The 22841-nt window shown below is 34.4% G+C and overlaps 2 protein-coding genes across 34 annotated transcripts in view; one reads left to right on the top strand and one right to left on the bottom strand.

The window, feature by feature from the left end:
• NEXN (nexilin F-actin binding protein) overlaps positions 1-16709 on the top strand; it is a 28057-nt gene extending 11348 nt beyond the window's left edge. For 2 of the 14 annotated variants that reach the window (XM_080601479.1, XM_080601478.1), the window contains exons 2-13: positions 553-630; positions 1834-2025; positions 2165-2246; positions 2333-2481; positions 4951-5145; positions 5224-5397; positions 7174-7359; positions 11479-11676; positions 12753-12974; positions 15107-15292; positions 15758-16118; positions 16225-16709. In XM_080601479.1, the coding sequence (XP_080457605.1) occupies positions 604-630; positions 1834-2025; positions 2165-2246; positions 2333-2481; positions 4951-5145; positions 5224-5397; positions 7174-7359; positions 11479-11676; positions 12753-12974; positions 15107-15292; positions 15758-16118; positions 16225-16238 (1986 nt within the window). In that variant the 5' untranslated portion in view covers positions 553-603 and the 3' untranslated portion in view covers positions 16239-16709. Of the gene's footprint in view, positions 1-552; positions 631-658; positions 2026-2164; positions 2247-2332; positions 2482-3798; positions 3841-4950; positions 5146-5223; positions 5398-7173; positions 7360-11475; positions 11677-12752; positions 12975-15106; positions 15293-15757 lie in introns of those variants that run through there. The other 12 variants (XM_080601470.1, XM_080601469.1, XM_080601476.1 and 9 more) reach the window with 11 other exon arrangements.
• The window catches only part of FUBP1 (far upstream element binding protein 1), a 39534-nt gene continuing 20164 nt past the window's right edge, over positions 3472-22841 (bottom strand). For 4 of the 20 annotated variants that reach the window (XM_080601487.1, XM_080601483.1, XM_080601493.1 and 1 more), the window contains 3 exons: positions 22638-22783; positions 20082-20129; positions 5873-6645 (listed from right to left, as the gene is read on the bottom strand). In XM_080601487.1, the coding sequence (XP_080457613.1) occupies positions 6628-6645; positions 20082-20129; positions 22638-22783 (212 nt within the window). In that variant the 3' untranslated portion in view covers positions 5873-6627. Of the gene's footprint in view, positions 6646-17562; positions 21082-21900; positions 22253-22637; positions 22784-22841 lie in introns of those variants that run through there. The other 16 variants (XM_080601490.1, XM_080601488.1, XM_080601485.1 and 13 more) reach the window with 10 other exon arrangements.

Consider the following 22841-nt stretch of genomic DNA (forward strand, 5'->3'; position numbering starts at 1 on the left):
AGACCTCACACAGGCAGCAGATCCAGCTGCAGCTCTGAAATCCAGGTACGTTTGCAGCAGCCGCTGACCATCCATCCCCATCAGCCATGTAAGGCAAGGCAGCATCTCCAGGAGGCTGAGTTTTGGCCGGGGCTTTCAGCAGGCTTCTTGCAACCTGAGCTCGCTGGCTCGTACATCAGACCGAAGCAGAGCGGCAGAGGTGCAAAGCACATTCCTTTCTGCTAGCATGAGTATTGAGAAAAACAGTTTAATAACACACCAGCCAAGGCATCCAGAACTTGGCTTAGAGTTCTTTTTTTCTTTTTTTTCCAAATGGAAATTAAAAACCAATATCTAGGATTATATAGAAGGGTTATGAGCATGAATAGTGAATCATAAGCTTGTTCTTTTAATTATTGGTGCATACTTAGAACCTATTCATGTCTTCAGGAGCCTCAAAGGACCAAATGAAATTGTGATACATCAGTTTCAGCCCTTGCAAACTTATTTACAGGAAAATGGTAAAAGTATCATTTAAAAGGAAAAGAATCTAACTATTACTTTTTCTTGCAGGTTTAAGGTAGAAACTTAAACATACCAGGTGCAGAGCGGAACACAGTAGCCATGAATGACATTGCACAGAAAACCGAGGTATGTACCAATTTTGAAGTAATCAAAGGAACATAGTAATTTACAATTGATGCTTGTAAAAAGAGTAATTATGAACAACTGCAAAAGACAATTATATTGTAAGTCTGGCTAGAATTGCTTTTATTTTAAGACACTAGAAGGGTACTTGAGAGTAGCTTAAGGAAGACCACCTGATTTGATAGAATGTGTGAAATACCTTCTTCTTGGTATTAAAATGAATGAAGAATGCAAAATAAACACAATAAAATATGAGGAAACTACATTTTGGGGGAAATTCAGAGCATAATTTACATCTAATTATAAAATTAGAATTTAATTATTCTATTTAAGTAATTAATTAGTATTAGGCAACATAAAATACTTCTTCTTATGCCTTGATTCACTGAATAACAGGAACAAAAGCAAATATATCATTACACCACCCACTGTTGGTTTAGGTTGAAAATATGAACCGCAAAATATTCTCAGCCAGTTTTCTCAGCGCTACTGTATTGACAGTATTTCTGTAGTGATTGCAGTAAAAAGAGAAAAATCTTCCTGCTATTTCTGAAAAGTAGGTACTTCTCTTACTGTTTGGACACTGGCAGATTAAGCATTGGCAAAGAAGTGTCCGTTGGCTTTATCAGTAGCAGATTTCTGAAAGTCCAGTGATCTCGACACTTTATATTATAATATCACTGGACTTCTGAGTTTCTCTGAATATTAAAAAAGTTAAGTATATAACATATTGGAAGTTTTAAATGAACTAATAGTATCTTATGTATAACTACATTCAGATGCTGAAGTGTTGCAGAAAAACGCATGCATATTTTGTGTGTGTTTACTTTTTTTTTTTTAAGATGTGGTGCTAGGGGTAGAAAGACTTTTTGAATGTTTATGATTTCAAAGCAACAATAAAAATCTATATATAATTTTTAAATCCAGAAATTGAAAGTGTACATTTATGTAGTTCTTATACTTAGATGTGAAATCAGTATTCATTACAGTTACTCGTAGTCTAATACAATGCTAAATGTTTGGGATATTTTCGTGTTTATTATTGTTTAGTTACAAATACTTAATAGATGATGGCTAGTGTCACAGAGTTCGTAATCCCAAATGTACTTTTATGTTCTTACATTCTTTCTAATCCAATCTGTCTATTTCTGTTCATCTGTTTCAACTTTCTTTTTCTTATCTTCATTTCTTCTGTATCTTCACAAGATTCTGCTTTCTTCATCTAAACCCGTCCAAAAATCCTATGTGCCCAAGCTTCACAAGGGTGATGTAAAGGATAAATTTGAAGCTATGCAGAAAGCAAGGGAAGAAAGAAATCAAAGGAGATCTAGAGATGAAAAGCAAAGAAGAAAAGAACAATATGTTAGAGAGAGAGAATGGAACAGGAGAAAGCAGGAGGTTATTTTCTTTGCAAATATTTTGTGTTATTTTGATATTGAATATTATATGTGAAAATCTTTTCACATTATTTTAATATAACAATGTTGGAATTTTATTTAAGATATAAAGACAGTTTACTTTGTTTTTCATCGACTAGATGAAAGAACTGCTTGCATCTGATGATGATGATGACACGAAATCATCTAAGATGGACAAGGGTTATGTTCCAAAGCTAATAGGTAAGAGAGGCCCAAACTTAAAGGCGACATAATTAATTACATAAGTATTATATCTAGCTCCTGAATTGTGTATTTCATATTCACAGGAACTGTTAAAGGCAAGTTTGAAGAAATGGAGAAGCAAAGGCAAGAAGAAGAAAGAAAAAGAACAGAAGAAGAAAGAAAGCGCAGAATTGAACAAGATATGATTGAGAAAAGAAAAATTCAGAGAGAACTAGCAAAAAAAGCACAGGAGGTATGTTTATCTGATCAAAATAGGATATAATTGTAAACAAAGACAAAGAAGTTTTGTATTCATCAGCAGAAATAGTTGGTCTTAAGATTTTTGATAGTAGTGCTTTATATGGGAGATGCTGGATGGGATGGAAGTGGGGAAGTAAGTGAAGATAAAGGTTCTCTGAACAATCCTTAGGCTAATGATTTTGTTAAACGTGAGTCATAAATAAGACCAGGCAGGCATAAATGTGGTAGGAATATGAAAAAGGCACAAATTTTGGTGTCATAGGCATGTAAGAGTTTATAGAATTTACTAATTTGAAAATGTTTTTTTCACCAACTCTTATTTTAGACAATTTTTGCTTCTAAATTAGTGAATACAGTTCAGTGATAGATAAACTGAGGCAAGCAAGATATATGAAAATTACATTGTGAGACCAAAATATGAAGATACAAATACTGTAAAAATCAAGAGTATTCAGATCATGTTTTATTCCATTGTCACTTTGTGAATTGTTATTGCATCTATATGTGAACAGACTCCAACATTTTTGATGCTTATAAAGCAAATTTTGTCTTTTGTAAAATTTTGCACTGGGGCATCGTATTCAATTCCTTTTTTAAGTTTTATTCAGTGCTGCAAATACTGCAGTGAGAGTAAACATCTAAATGATAGACTAGATCTATAAGCAAATCTTTATTTAACAAAAAATCTAGGAATATTTAATTTAGGCTTTTTGGTTTTTAAACGTAAGAAAAGAAACAGTGCTCTAGGAGTCAGTTTTCAACCAGGATTTGGAGAGAATTATCTGCTAGGACTTCTAGCATTGTTAAATTTCCTGTTAAAAGTATGGTTTAATCTGTCATGTATTTAATTGACTGTGAAAGGCACTATGTTAGTTTTATACAGTAACATTATACTAAGAACCAATATGAAGCAAATACAATAGACTTTCTGCAGGGAGTTGATAGGAAGACAGTATCACTTAGAAATAATCGATAAGCTTGCTTCTTTTTTTTTTTTTTTTTTACACAATTACACATTTGTGGAATGCTCCCATGAAGAATGGACATCTAAAGCACTCTTCTTGGTTCATCACTGAAGCGTTAAGAATGCTTTAACATGCTTTCTGTATTTTCATGTTTTGATGTCATATTTCCTCTTTCTCACCTCGCTATCTATCTGAAGTATTCCAACAAAGGTTCAGTCTACCATCTCTGTGAATTTAAGTGCTACATACATACCACTGATACAAAAAGAATTTCCAGTTCTTTGTTTGCAAATCTAAGGCAAAGAGCCAAAGTAATGTAATCATATGAAATTCTCATTTAATAGATTGATGACTTAAACAATACGGGAAGTGAATCAGCAGCAGAGGTAATCGGATTTTTTTTAAAAGAAATGTTCACCTACATTTTTATTCACTTTGTTTTATTATTGTAATATGGGCTGGGAAAAGTTAGAAAAGGGCACATGTACTTAATTATAATTCACCAAGGAGCTAAGAAAATTTAAAGCATACAGTAGTGTATATATGCACTTGAAGTGAATTTATTTAAGTTTGAAATAGAGTCTGAACTGTGAATAATTTGTGATTAGGAGAGTGAAGAGCACCTCAAATGTAAATACTGAAAGCCACCAGAATGATCTGAGGCACACTGGCAATGATATTCTAAGTCCTCTGGCTTTGGAAAGTATCATCATAAAGCTCTTTGCCTTAAGCTTGACATTAAAACGGGATTCTGTCAGTATACAGATGTTTGAACACTGCAGTCAATTGCTTAGTCTTTTTTTCTTTTTTGAATGGGCTAATTTAACGTATGGGTTTGGATTTTACGTCTTGCAAATAAGCATTTAATTTTAAAGAGGTCCTATCATCTGTCACTAACAAAAGAAAGTCACGTTCCTACTACAGTTTAAAAAACAAACTAACATTACTTTTAAGTTATTTGACAGTATCCTTGTTAATCATGGTATTTTGTTAAAAAAACAACCTTGGGTAAAGCATATTTTGGCAAATAAGTTGTGAAAGTAATTTTGAAGCAGCAGCATCCTTCAAAAACAAAATAGTCTGCTTGGAAAATTACCTATTTCTAGAACTACTAGCTTATTCCAACCACAGTATATCCTTTACATAGTAAATACAAGACTGGAAGTAGACTAACTACAATTTCTATGTATTCAAAATTTAATTTGTTCTTATCCAAACCATGAATATTTATAACTAATAGTTAATGAAATTATGTAAATTCAATTAGAAGTAATTAAAGAGTTTGCCAGCAGTTATGGTGAAAATATAATTCAGTCTTGATGTTCTCTAGATATTACAAGGAAATTAGCAACTGTCACAAGTAGTTTATTCTTGTTAATATAAGTAATTCTTTTGGAAGCTTTGGTTCACACAGGTAAAAACAACAGTTTGATTAAGAAATAAGTCTGCCCAGAAGTCAAGCTTTACAAAAATATAATAAATATCTTTTTGGACAGGAAGGGGATGATTCACTGCTGGTAACAGTAGTGCCTGTAAAACCCACCAAAACACCTGGGAAGAAGAAAATAAACTTTGAAAACACAGGAAAAGAAAGAGTAGAACAAAAAGACAGACAGGATGAAGACATGAAGCTAAAATACGAGGAACAAAAACAATTCCTTAAGGAAACCAAGTGCCTTTCATTTGTCATGGTAAACTACTTATCTAAAAATACCTAAGAAATAAGTATGTATTATTTAAAATGTAACTATTTAATTTTTCTTGCACAGGGTGAAAATCAAGACAATGAATCACAAGAGCCTCTGTCTCCTGGTAAGCTGAAAGTAACATTTGAAGAACTTGAAAGACAGAGACAGGAAAATCAAAGGCGGCAAGCAGAGGTAGAAGCAAAACAGCGTTTAGAAGAGGAAAAACGCGCCTTTGAAGAAGCTAGACAGCGAATGGTAAATTTGTGTTTCATATGTATTGTTACAGAATTTTCATAGACGATATGTCTTTACGTTCTCTCCTGCATCTGATTCTTATTTTCCTTACTGCTTAACTTTATTTCAAGCTGAAAATTGTATCACTGCAAATTTTTGAAATATATGTTTCTGATCTTAGTTCTAATTCAGTAACCATCCTGGCATAATTCTCTAGACATTTTTAGTAAAAACAGGAAATTTCTGTGTTTTGAATTTGTCAGCAATCTTACTAGTTTTCATATCAGCTTTAGTACCTTAAGCTGTAAATCCTCAAGAAGAAAACTAGTTGTCTGTTTTCATCTTTAATATTACTTCATACATCTCAGTAACCAATTTTTATGAAAATGTTCAGTAGTAACAGACTACTATTTCTTGTTCCCGTACTTGTTTGAGAAATATGATAGATAAGAAGGAAGTGTAAATATAAATGACCATTCTTGGACAAACAAAATCACTATATTGACTATATTTCAGGAACATTCCAGAAATTAATATGCAAGGGAAAACAAACCGACCCCACAGAACATCCAGAAAGCTGAAACACTGAAATTCCCAACTGGTCCAAACAGAGGGCTCTAGGTTTCGGCAGATCCCAAAATCATAGTTTACACCCCTTCCTCCCACCCACCCCGAAAAATCACCTAACTTTCCACTAGTTTCTAGTGGATACTAGTGAAGATGAAGAAGAAAGAAAATGAAGGAGAGAGAACTTTGTGAAGTTACTGTAGCATTTCTAATTGAAGTTTTGTTCACATTTCTGACCCCTCAATATCTGCATTTATTAACCAAGTAATATAACTGTGACAACTGAATTTACAGATTCAATAGAAAAACAAGACACCCCCATGGTCTTTTTCTACCATGCAGTTTTATCAATGGTTGTCCAAATTTGAAGTCAAAAGTTTTCTTAAAGGAACAGTTCAGAAGTTGAGTTCCTTCAATTCTTTCTTTTACCCTACGAATTCCAAATAAAAGATTCCTGTAACTCCCCCAACATACCAGTCCCTGGTCTGCTTGTAGTAAGCAGATAGCTGGATACTCTGAGAGTTCCCAGTCAATTTCCACCATTAACAAATTAAGTACTCCACGACATATTCTGAAGATAGTTAATTCTTTTGTTCTTGATTGCAGTTTGCAAACCATAGGCTTCTCTTTGTGGATAGTATTTACTGGAGACAAGCTATAGTGAAGAATTTCACTTCCCTTTCTTCAGTGATGATTAAATGCCTAAAAAGAAAAGAAACAAAAATGTCAGTCTGGATTAAAACAAAATGTTATTTAGTTTAGTTTTGCTATAAGACTTCAACATTTTGTAAACTGATACATGTATTGGTGGAAATAATTTATACGTAAGTAACATGATGGCATAAAGCTCCATGAAAATGATGTGAAGAAAGAGAATAGGGAGTGAGTGTTCACAGTAAATAATCCAACCCTGAAACCACAAAATAGATACTTAATTGTTTAGCCTTTTCCTGATAACACATTGTACTTCAAATTACACCTTCAAGTGATTTAAAAAAATTACAGAAGTTAAATACGTGATTCTGAAATACATTTCCCTTCTCCCTCCCCTGGTTCAAACCAAGCTTAAAAGGTTTCTTATAGGAACCAAACCAATGATATATTTATCTTCCTCCAGGAGAAGAAAGCATTTATGAAAGATCAGAATAGAATTAATGGAGCATTTACTATGCAAAGTATTTTTATGTTTGGATAAGGTATTTATTTTTTTCCTATTCCTGTTCTCTAAAGATAAATGAAGGTGATGATGATGAATCTGAAAATTCTGGTAAAGAATTCCGTCCTGGTAAACTTAGGCTCAGTTTTGAGGAGATGGAAAGACAGAGGAGAGAAGAAGAAAAGAGGAAAGCAGAACAAGATGCAAGACGACGCATAGAAGAAGAGAAACGGGCATTTGCTGAAGCAAGGAAGAACATGGTATGGCACGTTGTTTAGTATTTAGTTATTTTAATATTTTACCTAAGTCTCCACACTGAACTAGAAAGCAGCTGCACGAAAAGCTTTAAATACAGAGTTAGGAATATGTTTTGACTCCTTCATTAATTAGCTCACCCCACTACCTTCTAATAGGTAGCTTACCAAAAATCACCACAGCACTATCCCTCCTCACAGAAACCCTAGAAAGCATTTCAAATAATTTAATCAAAACCAGATATTGTTTCCAACTGCTAGTATTATGCTACATGGAAAGCAAAAAGAATTCAGAAGGAGGCTCTTGTTCTCAATAAGGTGGGGAGGAATTCCTGTTTCTTTAGCTCCACTTGCCCAAGTTAATCTCCCTGCATTTAAATAGAGTCCACCAATCAGCTCTTCCTTAAGTATAATTAATGCCAGGCTAGAAAAATGCTCAGTGCAAGTGCAAATTCTGTAGTTATCTGTGGCCTTTTAGGAAGAAAAAATGAAAAAGCTTAAGTCAGCTAACCAATGTTTTTATTGCATTTCATTACTTGTTCAGAGAAAACAAAAAAGGCAACTTGTGGAATTTACTGTTAGAACAGTTTTTAATATGGAACTTTGATCTGGAACAGATCCTTGTGACATGCAATGACCAAGACTGTATCAAAGATAAATTTTCAGGGAGCAAGGATTGACATACTGACCCAACCTGAAAGCAGAAACAGATGCCTAATTTCAGAGGGTGTCATCCAAATCACTCAAAAAAACCAACCAAACAAAAAAAAACAATCAGCATGGGGCTTTTCACAGTATTCCTCACATTTCTTCCAATAACTTGAAGTTTCAGCATGCTTTTTGATAAAAGCCAGTTACTTACTGGTGGATGTTAGGAAACACAGTGTTAAATTAGACCATTACCAACTAAAATTGCAAGTACTGTTTGTTTCAAAATGAAGGTCAAGACATACCATGCAAAACTGTGGAACAACTTGCCCATCTGGCAGTCTCTATCTACATTCCCCTGTGTGGTTTTATTGGGAAAGAGTAACCGCATGCCTAATAAAATTATTTTCTTCATAATTCAAAGCCATGTTTGTGAGGCAAATTAAAGCTTTGTATGACTATTAATACTGCTAGCAGTGCTCCCTCTGCCTGAGAAGTGGGCCAAAGACGAGACCTCTACTCAAAAATTTTCCAGAGAAATCACAACAAAGTTATACTTGATATTGTACTGGTAAGTGATTACATAAAATAATGTCTGTGGTCTGTCCACACCTCCGAAGAGGGAACACAGGACCTTAAACCTGAAAAAAAAGGAAAAGGAGTGCTACTGGACTTCTGCCATTACAATCTTTATGAAAAGTCAGCAGACAATTCAAAGAAAGCAAAAAAAAAAAAAAAAAACCAAAAAAAAAACCACATGCTGCCCTTCTGTTTTTTATTGCTTTCTTGTGAACAGCCTTTTTCTGTCTCAATGTAACAAGAACTTAGCTTCAGTGTCCAGGCCAGAAAAAACAGAGTTTAATCCATTAGATGTTTAATCCATTAGATGCAGCACAGGCCGAAACTGCACTGTAACAGCAGAGAGTAAAGAAGTTCAGTAGTCTAAAAAATTAACTGAAAATGTTTTCAGCATATGTGTGTTTGGAATTTTTCTGTTAATTAGCGTCCTGAATATGAGTACTGCATTTTTTTTTTACCTTTAATAGAAAATGTAAGCCCATGCTTTCCTTGTTTTCCACACCCACACAATGTAACAGCAATGCACAGATGTGCTTTTAAGCATTTGAAGAAGTCATCTCTTTCAGAAGTACTGAAACCTCACATTCATTTTTAAGCATTTAAATTTAGTTATTTAAGAACCTTTTTCACGTTTATTCATTTTAATTCCTTTTTGAAAAAAAATCCACAAACAGAAGTAGGAACACTGCTGCTAGAAAGCACAAAAGCTACCTTCTTTTGCAAGGATCTCCCTATTTTACATTTTCTTCTACTACATTTATATTTTGATGCTTTCCACCATCAACTCAATCCCTTTTGGACTGAAGCATTTTGTTTTCTTCACTGTCATTCTCTTTCCATTAGTGACTGCATAAAGAACCTGTCTCAGTATGAACAAAAAGCCATTCTACTTTGTATCAATCAGCATTGCCCATTGAAAATTGGCTGGCTGAACTGCAAACTATTGCTCATACAGGACTGTTTCCCACCCCTATCTGTTCCCAATTTGTAGAAAAAACCAAACCAAACCAAACCATGGTCTCACCTCACAAAACATAGCTAAAATATTTATTGAACAAGGGTTTTATGTAACACACAATTCAGCTTTTTCCCTGTGTTTTTTAACCAGGAATAAGCTCACTTACAGTCTTTTCATAACTTACTGATTCAGATGCACATATGCATCTCATTGCTTATACGCACAGCCTTTTTTTTTTAATTCATACATACACACATTAATAAATTTTGAATTAGTGCTTCTTCTATTCACTTAGGTTCTGTATCATCTTGAAGTGATAACCATATGAACTAATACAACATCAGAGAGATTGACATTTCTTTACTGACTTAGATGCAATTATCTTCTAAAAAACACGCAGCTAGCTATGCATTGCCTCACTAAAACAAATAGTTTACAGCTTCATTTTTTGACTCTGCTTCTCCATGACAATTTCTACAAATGAGCTTGTATTATGCAAAACGAATGAGGAATGGAAGGAATGGTAGGGCAGAAGTCCAACTGCAAGCTAACTGAGGAAAAAATCTGAAAGAAACCTATAGTGACTGAGAGTTTTTGAGTGGGATTAGGCCAGAAAAAACTATTGAAAGAGCTGTGGCAAATAAAAACAGGTATGGGCAAAGTATGTCAAGAACTAAGGTATGAACTGAGATAGTACAAACACCAGTAAAAGGAGCAAGTTACAATGGCAGCAAGGAGTAATAAAGGAAAAAGGGAGTGCTAAAACATCTTTTCAAAAACATTTGTTTGTTTCTTTATAAAGCTAGTTAAACACTTTCTCAAATGAAAGTTTGTCTTCTATAATCCTTTCTAGAATTTAGTTGATGGCTGTTAGGAATGCCTAGAATTTAAGGCACATCGGACTCTGTAACCTTTGCCACAAGACTTCAAACAAGCACTGACTAAATAGTGCCAAAAGCCACATCTTCATGCAGGTCTACATCAGTATTTGACCTCTCACACATTTGTCTTCAGACTGCTCTCGTTGAGACAATCTCTGTTAATGTGACCGAAGTTTATATAGTTACACATACAAACTTTTTTTTTTAAATAATCAAGAAGATATTTTAAAAATCTTCCTGTGTAACTGACTGTCATGCTACCTGGCCATTTTTGTAACATACCACTCAATGTCTTCGTACTGCTATGCTTTAACAAATTCAGTCTGATCAAATATTTGGTCTTATACTTCTTGCTTTTGGAAGCAATAAAAAAATGCCTTTCTGGGGCCCTGATATCCTCTTAGGAATGGGTCCAAAAAATAAGCAATCTGCTCACACAGAATGACCATCAAAGCCCAGCCCTACGGTGTAGCCTGGGAAAAGGACAGGAAAAGAAGGAAACCCTTGCTGCAATGAATTGGCAACATGATTTAGTATCTTCAGTTTGTGCGCAAGAGTTTCTTGGAGAAAATTCTGTTCAGTTATGCTTATTAGGAATACTAGTATTATTGGAGCTTAAGAACAGAAATATAATGCAGTTTGCCTAGAAGGAAGATTAAAAGTACTTTAGTGTTAAGGGCAATGGCGTTTAAACACAAACACTTCATAGGACAGTCTGAAATAAACAGGAATGAATCATTTCAGGTCCCCAAGCTGCATTTAGAGGACATCCTCTCCCATTTAAAACACCTTTAGCTTCATTATAAAAGCTTAGCACTGTAATAAGAAAGAGCTAAAGTCAAACAACGACAAAAAAACACGTGTTTTTCCCAAACTCCATTCTTCCCAAAACATTAGAGCAATACCTATGCCTAATGCCTATATATTACATCTTACTGCTCTGTGGCAGGCGTGGCAAAATACTTGGTTATCTTCAAGCATTAGAAATGTCTGAGCAACACTGTGATTTCATCACAAGTACCTTCAGGATGTATCATTAATGGTCTGAATTTCCAGCAGGTGCTGGATGATGAATCACCAGAAATGTTTAAAACATTTTCTCAAGAATCTCTCATACCTGGTAAACTGGAAATTAATTTTGAGGAAATGCTGAGACAAAAAATGGAAGAAGAAAAGAGACGCACAGAGGAAGAGCGTAGGCAAAAACTGGAAATGGAAAAGCAAGAATTTCAACAGTTAAGACAAGAAATGGGAGAGGTTTGTATACTAAAAGATACGTTAGGCATGTTCTGAATAAAAATATAATGGATCATTTCAGTTAACAGAATTTTGATGTTTAAGATTGTAACTGAAAACTGAAAAAGGGATTTTCAATCCATACTTTTTGTATTCTGTGAAAAGATTGAAAAACAGAAAAACATCCTTTTATAACATTATAAGATACATATTTGTAATCACTAATCTACCAGGAAAACTTTAAAAGGGTTTGAAGACTGTCACAGTTGATTTTAAGAATCTCACACAAAATTTGCCTTGCATACCAGATGACTAGAACACCACATTCATGAACTCTACACTTCAATTTGATTTGGTTGTGGGTGGTAATTTTAATTCCCTTTTGAATATTAGTTTTTTATTTGTTTGTTTTTTGTAAGCAAAGCAAGAGCGAGTAGTAAAGGCTCCAGCTTGTGAATTTTTCAAGTAAATTTTGGATTACATTTTGGGGAAGAAGGGAGACAGGGATATCCAACTGAAATGCATATACATTCTTATTGCCATCAGAGGTCATAAAGGGAGGATGTAAAATATAAACCATTACAGCATCAGACATGGTTCAACTACAGGATCCAGAACTGTCACTTTTCCAGCCATGACATCCTGACATTTGCTTTTTCTGCATTAAAAAAATCTAGCTATAACTTTAACAGAGTAGCTGTATTTTAGAAAACTATTTCATAAGACATTGCAAGTAAGTCAGGGAGGTGAATTACAGATCAAGGATAACTTTGAGATTATTATATTGTTAGGTATCTGATTTTCTTAGTCTCTAAAGGGTGGTTTATTGAGAGCAATTCTTTAACAAAAAGTGCATTCAAGCAAAGCCAGAGAAGATATTTTAAAATCTGTATCTAGTTTAAAGGTGCTACAAACTCAGTGATCTTGATCATACTGATAAAAAAAATTAGAAGGAAAAGGTCACTGTGTTGATTTCAAGTAACTCCAACCTAAAAGAATTGTTCAAGTATATTAAGTTACACAACCTGTGGGGAGAACAGGTAGTAAAAAACAACCAGAGTATTTTCCATCTTACATGTTCTGTTATTTCTGAACAGCTGGAAGAAGAGTCTGAAACTTTTGAGCTAAGCAAAGAATACGAAGAATTAATAAAGCTAAAAAGAAGTGGTTCTATTCAGGCAAAGAACTTGAAAAGCAAGTTTGAAAAAATAGGACAATTGTCTCAAGAAGAAATACAGAAGAAGATTGAAGAAGAACGAGCTAAGAGAAGAGCAATGGATGAAGAAATAAGAGAAAGGGAAGCTGAAAAATTTCAAGAGGTAAGTTGAACTCTGTATATGTTAATGATTTACTTAACTAGCACACTTATGATACTGGCCAATACTGCTGCTTTCATCAAAAGTTGTATTTCCAAAATGATTCTGTCCCTACTTTCCTATTGCTTCATTTGGATGTATGAGGAACTCTCACTCCAGCATCTCTAAAAGAAACAGCACCAGTTCACTATCAGTCATGTACTCCAGCAGAGATCTGATTTGCTGCTCAGTCTTCGAATTAGCATCTTAATAACCTGAAACCTGACAGTCTGAGGGGTTGGAACATTCATGTTTTAGAGTGTGTTCTATTAACGGTCAGATGAGTTGCTTCTCCTTCTGAACTCTTAATTCATTTGCCATCATAAAAATTAAAACCAAATAAAAACCCTAGTACCATTTGGAGATTAAGTACTTGCCCTTTTTGATCAGAGAGAGGATTTTCATTCGTTAAAGCAGGGAAGGACGCCTACTTATATATGCTTCCAGCTGGAATCACTGCATTTTATTTTCCAAAGGAGGAAAACCAGAAATGAAGCTTTCAGTCTGACCTATGTATCAATACAACCCTGTAACCCAAAACACCAACAGGAGCAGCTTTCACCACAATCACGGGGCAGTACAGGAGACTCCTAACAGTAGTAATCCTTATCTGAGCCTCATTCCGAGGTTCATACCTAGTGTAGTCAGCCACTTCAGTATCAGCTCAAAACCTTTTATTTTTAAGCTTTTCATTTAATGAGTTACACTGTAACATTCCTATGAGATCAGCCTGCAGTGTTGAAGGCACAACACCATTGCATACAAGCGACTAAAGACTTACCATAGCAAGGCAGTATTCAACTTCTAAAGATTTTAATGTATAAAACATTTTTTTCTAACACTTTTGAAATTACTTCTCCAAGTATTTTGCCTTTCTAATCTCCCTTCCACCATCTACCTTCTGAAAGTTTACTAAGCTGGTTGTTTCCATAAAGGGAGCACAAACCCAGCTAACCACTAGGAGACAAAAACAATCCACAGAAGAGACATGAGACTTCATTGGAAAGCCTGCTGTTCAAGATCACAAAGCAAAAGGTGAAGTAGCTCAAACGGGAGAAGACCTTGTACAACCTAATCAACAGTGACTTCCAAGAAACCAGATTTCATACAGCAGTGTGAGAGAAGAGGCCATGTAATGTGACAGAAAAAGAAAGCAAATGGTCCAATGGTCATGTTTTTGTACTTCATGGATTCTTGCAGAAGGTAGAATTTTTCCTTAGACAGGAATATGGAGAATCATAGCATAGGTCCAATAGGACTTCTTTTCCTTGTCCAGAAGGAAGAAAACTAAATGCTTTATGACTAGCAGTAGAGAAAAAACAAAATGACCAAACAAAAAAAAGCGTGCATACAAAAATGCATGAAAGTTGTGAAAAAGCCTGAGCATTCTTCTTGAAGAAAGAAGAAACGTAATAAAGATCAGCGTCCTTTCTCAAAACAAGAAAGGACGTGTACTTAGGAAGGCCCTCTGTAATACTTTTACATTGCTCCCCAGTATAAAAATGTAAACCCCAAGTGTGCAGTGGGTATAAGGGACAATTCACCAAGGGACAGTTCTTACAACCGTGAAGACATTTTTCAAAAACCCTGCATTTTTTCCCTTATGTTATTTAGTTTACTAAGCTTTTAGTTAATCATCTCTTCTGTATTTAACAAAGTTACAGTTGCATCCAAAACAATTATTTGCAGCGTTATTACTACATACTTCTGACATAGAGCCATCAAGAGTGGGACATTATAGAAAACTTATCTGAATTCACAGTACAGAATTGTACATGTGCATCCCAACATTCCTTGAATCCATACCTTACAGAATTAGTGTCATGAAACTGTTTTAAAAAACCTTCTCACTAAAATATTAGACTAGAGGTGTTTTTTCTTTTTTTTTTTTAAATAGAAATTACTACCTCAGAGCCTGGGATGTTATTATTAAGACTTCATTTTAAATCCAACATTAAACAAAACTGGGAGGGTAAAAAAAAACAACAGGACTCTGGCTTTGCTCAGTTAAAAAGAATTGCGCTACAAAACTAGTGCTATTGTTATAACTGTTGAAAAGGTAATAAATGAGTAAGTCCTATTTTTTATTTTTCAAGGATGATGAAGTAGATGTGAGACCAGCCAAGAAATCTGAGGCTCCATTTACTCATAAAGTAAACATGAAGGCACGTTTTGAGCAAATGGCAAGAGCCAGGCAAGAAGAAGAACAGAGGAGAATTGAAGAACAAAAATTACTACGCATGCAATTTGAACAAAAAGAAATTGATGCTGCTTTACAGAAGGTAGAGATTACAAAGTACCTTTTCTTCAGTCCTACATGTCATTTAACTTAGCATCTGATTACCATTGATGGCAACACTGCCAGAAGTATAAAAGGAACATTATACTTAACAGCTGCTGTGAATTGCTGCAATAATGTATAATTGCTTTTGGTGTTTTCTTATTCTTGAAGAGTATGAGAAGTGTACTGCAAAAAAAGTGCAGTTTCCTTTGAATGTTCTGAAAATGGAATCTATATTCATGCCTGTATTTCCCTCCCTAGATTCTAGCCTCATTAAAATCAAATTTCCACAGCATTTACTATCTGTTCCATATCCAGACTCAGTGCCCTTGCTATCTAGTAAGGATAGGCGTGGCATTTCCCCTTCTCAAAAACATGATAGCTTTTCTGTAGACAAATACATATGACTAGCAGTCATGCTGCTATTGCTACTTTAAATGCTCTAAATTGGATTATTTTCAAACAGAAAAGGGAAGAGGAAGAAGATGATGATGGAAGCATTATTAATGGTTCTGCTTGTGAAGATGAGGAAGATCAAGCTCGATCTGGAGCTCCTTGGTTCAAGAAGTCACTAAAAAACACATCAGTTGTTGATGGCGAGCCAGTGAGATTTACAGTTAAAATTACTGGAGAACCAAAACCTCAAGTCACATGGTGGTTTGAGGGGGAAATGTTGCAGGACTCTGAGGACTATCAATATATTGAAAGAGGAGAAACTTATTGCCTTTATTTGCCAGAAACCTTCCCAGAAGATGAAGGTGAATATATGTGTAAAGCAGTCAACAATAGAGGCACATCTGCTAGCACTTGTATTCTCACCATTGAAAGTAAGAGTTAGTTTTTAAATTCACTTAATTCTCAAATACTCTTCTTGCATCTTTCCTATTATGAAGATCTATTAATCTCTTTCTCTTAACCCTTTTTATTTTCTAGCTGATGACTACTAATGCTCTACTTTAGCTGGAATCTTTCTTCCCCTCGAAACTTTCTTACTGCATCATCTCTTTCTCTGATGGGGCCAACTAAAGAAAGCAAGGATACGCATTGATTTGTCATTCCTGCATCAGATAAGAATAACCTTCAAACTGTGTGAGCGTCCAGGTTCCTTGCTCAATATGAAATTTAGTACTGAAGGTTAAAAAGAAGGAATCAATGTTAAGAACTAAAAGGAAAAACTGAATAATAGTGCTCCCACATTTGAAGACCAACTGTTGTGTAATAGTATAAAGCTAAATACACAATCTGGAAACTTGTGTAGTAGTGTAAATCTACTGGTATATTTTGCATGAACACTAAATATTTAAGCTGTTTTACTTTATCCCAGAAGCATAGAACTGGCAAAAGGAAATACTTATCAGTGATTTTTCAAAAACCCCAGTGTAATATTTTTAAACAATAAAAGATTACATAACTGCTAACCTTTGTGGGTTTATTTCAAAGATCATTAGCTCTTTTATTATTATTCTTTTTTAAAAGCAGACTTGCATTTAAACTGTTAGGCTCATATCAACCTATGCAGTTGGTTATCCAAAAACTAAAAGCAGTCTCAGTAAGGCTTTTAGTAGTCTTTACAATGCCAACATTTGCTTGTAGACAATCTAATTTTTCATTGCTTAAAATATATAGGACCAGTTGGTAAGAAAACATGAGCCGATCACAGTTAAGTTGATAGGAAGCAACTTTAAGAAAAATATTTTCAGGAAGCACATGAAGCTCATTTTCTCCACCTTCACTCTCTTGATGCAATGAATTTATTGCTGCATCTGTAAACATTGTCTGCTTAAGGCTAACATACTGTTTTTCTCTAAGATCTCTGATAGCAATGCTAATGCCATTGTGCTAACACCACGTGCATTTTTTCAGCTTAAGCTTGTCTAAGAGTTATTTTTACAAACAAGTCACATTTTAAATTGAAGAGCATGTGTAGAGCCTTAACGTAAGACGCAATCTGCAGCAAATTAAATTTATGCCATCATTTCAAAATGACTGAACAAAATTCTATTATGCTCAAACGCGATGACTGCTCTTTGTACAGTTACCTACTGAAAGTCATTCTTTTGCCTCAATAAAAGTTGTAAATTCAGAGACATCTTGAAAAAAAATGATAAACTACAGGTTTTTCAATGAGCATTTATCCTAATAGCCATATACATGTATTTTCATGTGGGTGATGTTCATTCACGTAAGTACTAGTTGCTGCAATATCTTTCCTCTGAAGCTGTAATTTAAAACTGATGAAGGCACGGTAGGAGCATAAAGAAGACAAAAACATTTCTATTATTATCCATCAGTTTACATTTATTGAGAAAAACCATACAAAAAAACATTATACAGTTAACGTGTACCCATATTACATACAATGCCAAGCTCAAAACCACATTTTTGTAAAGCATTCAATTTACCTCAAGTCCAAGCTGCATCTCCCTAAGACACTGTTCCCATCACAGTTGCCTTTTAAAGCCAATCTTCTTTTTACACACGGGTAGTTTCTGCAGAGAACACTTTTCTCAGGACGAAAATGCATTTCACATGCACGCAAGAGAAATATTTGTGCATACATAAGAGTTTCATAAGCTATTACTAGGGAAGAGGGAATCCTGTCAACTGTATGCTTTCTGAAAGGCCCGGGGTCCTCCCTTCCTCCCACCATTTCCAGAAAAAAGCAAAATAAGAAGCTCTTAGCATGCAATGGAAAACTTGAAAATCACTTTGGAATAGAATAGGGGAGAAACAGTTTCTATCATCCAATAAAATACCACCAGAAAAAACAATGAAATATGTCAAGATATGCTGTGCAAGTTGAATAATGATCCTGTCTGCCTGGTCAATTTAAACAGGTGACCTATGATCATGTTAAGTTGAAGATTACCCACCTGACATTTTACTTCATGCCCTATTAACATCTATGCTGCAGAAAGCTTTATGAAAAGATTTTTCCTACTTTGAGCTTTATGCTTCCTCTCAAAACTATTTATACTCTTCACACTCTACCTAATTTGTGAGATTCTAAGGGGGAAAAAGCAAGAAACATTTCAAGATAGCTTTTACTACATTCCTAAGAAAATCCCATCATGTTTTTGGATCAGGGTAACTCCAATAATGCATTTTCTGTTCTCCCAAGAACTAAGAATTTGGAGAGAGTTGAAAAATAAACTCTGTGATTAGTACAAAACAGCATGCCTGTAGCCCATCAGTGAGAAAGCTGAAAGTCAATACACCTCAAATGCTACACACTAAGGTAAGAAACTCATCTTCCGCACCCTAGCAACATATCAAAAAACAGGCTTTCTTCTTTACTTCCTTCCACTGGCTAAACTTACCAATTGAAAGACTGTTAATACATTTTAGGAACAACAGTTGTAGAAAAAAAAGTACCATGTAAAAAGAAGTGAACAAATGACTCACCCCAACACTAAATTCATGGAATCAAAATCCAAATGGGACACACCTAACTTTTTCTTGTGTCAAAAACGAAGTCAAGTTACACATTAAACTACAGACCATCATACATTGAGTAGCTTGAGAAACTGAAGCACAACTATTAATTTAGTTCAAAAAGTCAATATATCTAAGCTTGGCTGTTTAGAAGAATATAAATTAAAATAGATTGCTTATTATTATTGTCACACTTTAAAAACTTAACAGATTATGGAACATTTATGGTCAAACAAATAATACTTTAAAGAATGAAAAGTGATCAAAACAAAAATTATACCCTACACCGTTACGTATGGGATACATTTCAAATCTGTTATGTTTTTGCCAATTTTACCTTCTACATGGAGCCCTTCTATGGTCCATGCTCATCGGCTCACCAATGGCATACACTCAAAGGATTCCTCTTTACTGGTAGTAACTATCTCAGGACCTGATTCTATGAGCTATGATTTGGTGCTTGCAGCATCTTCAGCACTGTGTGTGAAAATGAAGGCAGTATTTTTGAATATTTTTCTTTAATGTACAGATAAGCAGGACTTTTGAAAGAGGAGCAGCACATTTTAGAAACAGAATAATCAACAAACAAATAGATGCTGCTTTACTTTAAGCTAAAAAAAAAAAAGAAACAAAAACCTGTACCAGACCATCTATAAGACATACAAACATTTTAAACTATCAAAATATACAGCAATTCAGTTAAAGTATCAAGAAACAGGATACACTGACTGCTATGTAGATAAAATATTATTTGCTGTACTGTTAACATTTAACTGGTGCACATGCTTTTCCAAATAAAACATACTAATCTGTGAAACTCCAGAATCTATTTTCCTACCACGTCAAGTATGAATAAGCAAACTAATTTATCTAAAAATTCCACTAACACACTGTAAGACAAGTTATCAAGTTCAGTGATAACAACAAGAAGTTATATTCTTTATATTTAAGTCTTACGTGTTTGAGCGAGAACAGTGCCCTACTATAAAAACATTTGTGAAGGCTGTTGAAGTTTCTAACCACAGTAATTCCTGCATATTTTAAAGGTTTTGATTCTTTAATTGCAACAAGTAACTATTTGAGGAAAAGTAACAAAAAATACGTATTTTGCTTAACTTCAATTAATGCAATCTACTCATCTTTTCTAAAAAAAAAAAAAAGGATACATATTTACCTAGAAATAGAAACAGTTGTTTAAAAACTTAAAAGACTTTCCACTGAAATGGAACCATGAGTAACAATGCATTTGGGAAAGCAGCAGATTGCTTTTCAATACACAACCACAAAGATCTCACAGGGACAACATTAATGTACTGAAATATTTAAATTTATATACTTCCTTAGGTTGTGCTTACCTGTTGCTTTTTTGCAGCAGAACCTAAGGTGGAAGGTCTGGGAAGGCACTGTGAAGTATAAATAATTGCACTGTTTGCAATTAATAAAGATTTTATACCTTAAATGAATCAAAATCAACAGCCTCCATTTTGTGAATGATAAAGAATCCAGTGAATTCAATTTTGCTCAGTTTAGTACATAATAAATGCACCATTCTATAAGGTTATCTACAAAATACCATGCAAAATATCTGAACTATTAAACTTCATACCCTACACTAAAGATAGCAAATACTGTCCTATCCTTTTATAAGGTACCAGAATAATTCCTAATTGTAAAAGGGATAAAAATAATTCCTTCTATTTCTACAGCACAAAACATACATTGCTAATTACCTGAATAAACTACTTCATTTTTTTCAAGCCTTAACTTTTACTTCTCTGTGCAGCCACCCTAAAAAAATGTATTCTCAAAGCAACAATACGGTGTTCCAAAGGATAAAGCAAACAACAGATACAGAATTAAAACATACCTACATCACTACGTATCTTCAAACTAACTGAAGACAACGACAACTTCTGTCTATCAAGTGGTTCCAAAAACTTCAATGTTATGATATGCATACTTTAATACACTGAATGATACAGCTGTCTCAAAGAGTACTATTACTCAGATAAACAAAAACATGATTTTCTTTAGCTATGGCTAAACGTTTCAGGAATACTTACCCACAAAGCTCACATTATGTGTATGTAATATGTATATTCACAAACCTATGTTTCTGAATTAAGAAGCAATTACGATTTTCTAAGATAACAGCACTGTATTCCAACATAATATTCACACAAGTATGGCATTTTCATTATGTGGAACATCGACAAAAAGATACTGTTGCAGTTCATCAATTTGTCATTCTGATGTACTTACAGTGCAATGCTCCTTGAAGGAACAATCAAGGATGATACACAGCACAGTCCTCCTCACCCCTATAGAGCTAGTTCTATACTGGCTGGATCAAACCTGCACTTCAACAGACAATGGCAAGACAGACTGTATTGCATGTAGTCTAATATATGCAAAGAGCCAATAAATATGCAAAGAGCAAACATAGGATTTCAAGAGAATCAGACTTTTAGTATGAGCATTAGAGCAGTAAGTTTCAAGTATATTAAAAAAAAAATCAATTGATTCAAATACTTGTCTTCAGTATTTACAAAAACAGAAGTTATCTGCTTTGCAGGAAGTTCTCAACCACTCCCCACCACTCAAACAAAACAGCGTTTCAAGGACAGATGCATTTTTTTTTTTTTAAACTACTATGCATACCACATTGACTTTTCTACACTAAATTTTGAAGTGGACTACTTCAAACTGAAGGCTTAAGCACATTACACTTAAAATAAATGTTATAACTAGTCTGAAAAATCCTTAAAATAGTTATACAGGAACAGTTTTGAAGTATTCAATTAAGAACAGAAGCTCTGTTATAAACAGCTGTACAGGTCTGAAACAGTGGTCACATATAAAAGGAAATTTCACTGTTAACGCAATGGAAGTATGCCAAAAGATCACTTTCTTAAACACATGCACTTTTAAACAAATAGAAAGAAAATTAAGGTATCAAGATTATTGGTGCTAGGCAGCAACATACAATGAATGAAAGAGATCCTCCATCTATAACTATTCTGTGAGAGGGGAAAAACATGCTAACGACAACTTCTTAAACTCAGCAAAGTTTCAGGGGGAAAAAATCTCATTTCTGTACAGGTACCTTGATTCAGCGTTGCAAATCAATCCTATAACTCTTTAAATACCCACATATCCAACTTACCGACACAGGAGGTTTCATATTATTTATTGTAAAGCACAAAACAGTCATTTTAAAAGTGATAAAGAATACATTGAAAAAGTACATTTATATCACAAAGCATCGACCACATAATTGCAAATACATTTGCTGGAATGTGTACATCTACACTAATACTAAAAACAAACCATTTTTCATTTCTACACAGAAATATTACCTCCTATCAGTAGTGATAGATATTTTGTACATTTTCAAAAACACTATTTTTTTTAACCAAACAAAATTAAGATCTTCATCAAGGCGTCTGCATCCATACATTTAACAAAGGTTTTTTCCCCCACACAATGAAGCAAATACTGTATTGTCCACTTCTTATTATTGGCCCTGTGCAGAAGAGATACATAAGAGATACACAAAAAGTTAAAGAAAATCCTTTAAATTGAGCTAACTCAGGAGTGAAGCCTTTAAGAAAGAAAAATTGGTTAATGTAAATGGTGGTGGCTTCTTGCATGGTTTTCAAAACCCTGGGAGGAGAAAGTTTTTTCTTTTTCTTTTTTTAAAAATCAAAATCACCAAACATATGGATAGATACAGAACTCAAGTTATCCAGTAAACAAAGTCATCTATTAATTATTCTGATAGTTATTTTGCTAGAAAAAAAAAAGAAAAGATGCATACTCCAAAGGTAACGAAGCAGGAGACATGCAAAAAAATATCTATAACCGCTGAAACAGAAGCCAGCCAAAGAAGCACATTTAATAAACTGTACCTGTGGTGCTGGAGGATGTTGTGGCATTCCCTGTGGACTTGTCTGGGCGTAATATGCTGCCTGTTGTCTGTAGTACTCAGCCCATGCTGCACTGTAATCCGGCTGACCACCTGGCGGAGCTCCAGCAGGCGCAGGAACTGCTTGACCTACAAGTATTTACATTTATATAGCCTTGCTGATGCAATAGAAGTGAGAAAATTTCAA

The sequence above is a fragment of the Anser brachyrhynchus genome (genome assembly GCF_964034855.1).
Source record: "Anser brachyrhynchus genome assembly, chromosome: 8".
Lineage (NCBI taxonomy): Eukaryota > Metazoa > Chordata > Aves > Anseriformes > Anatidae > Anser > Anser brachyrhynchus.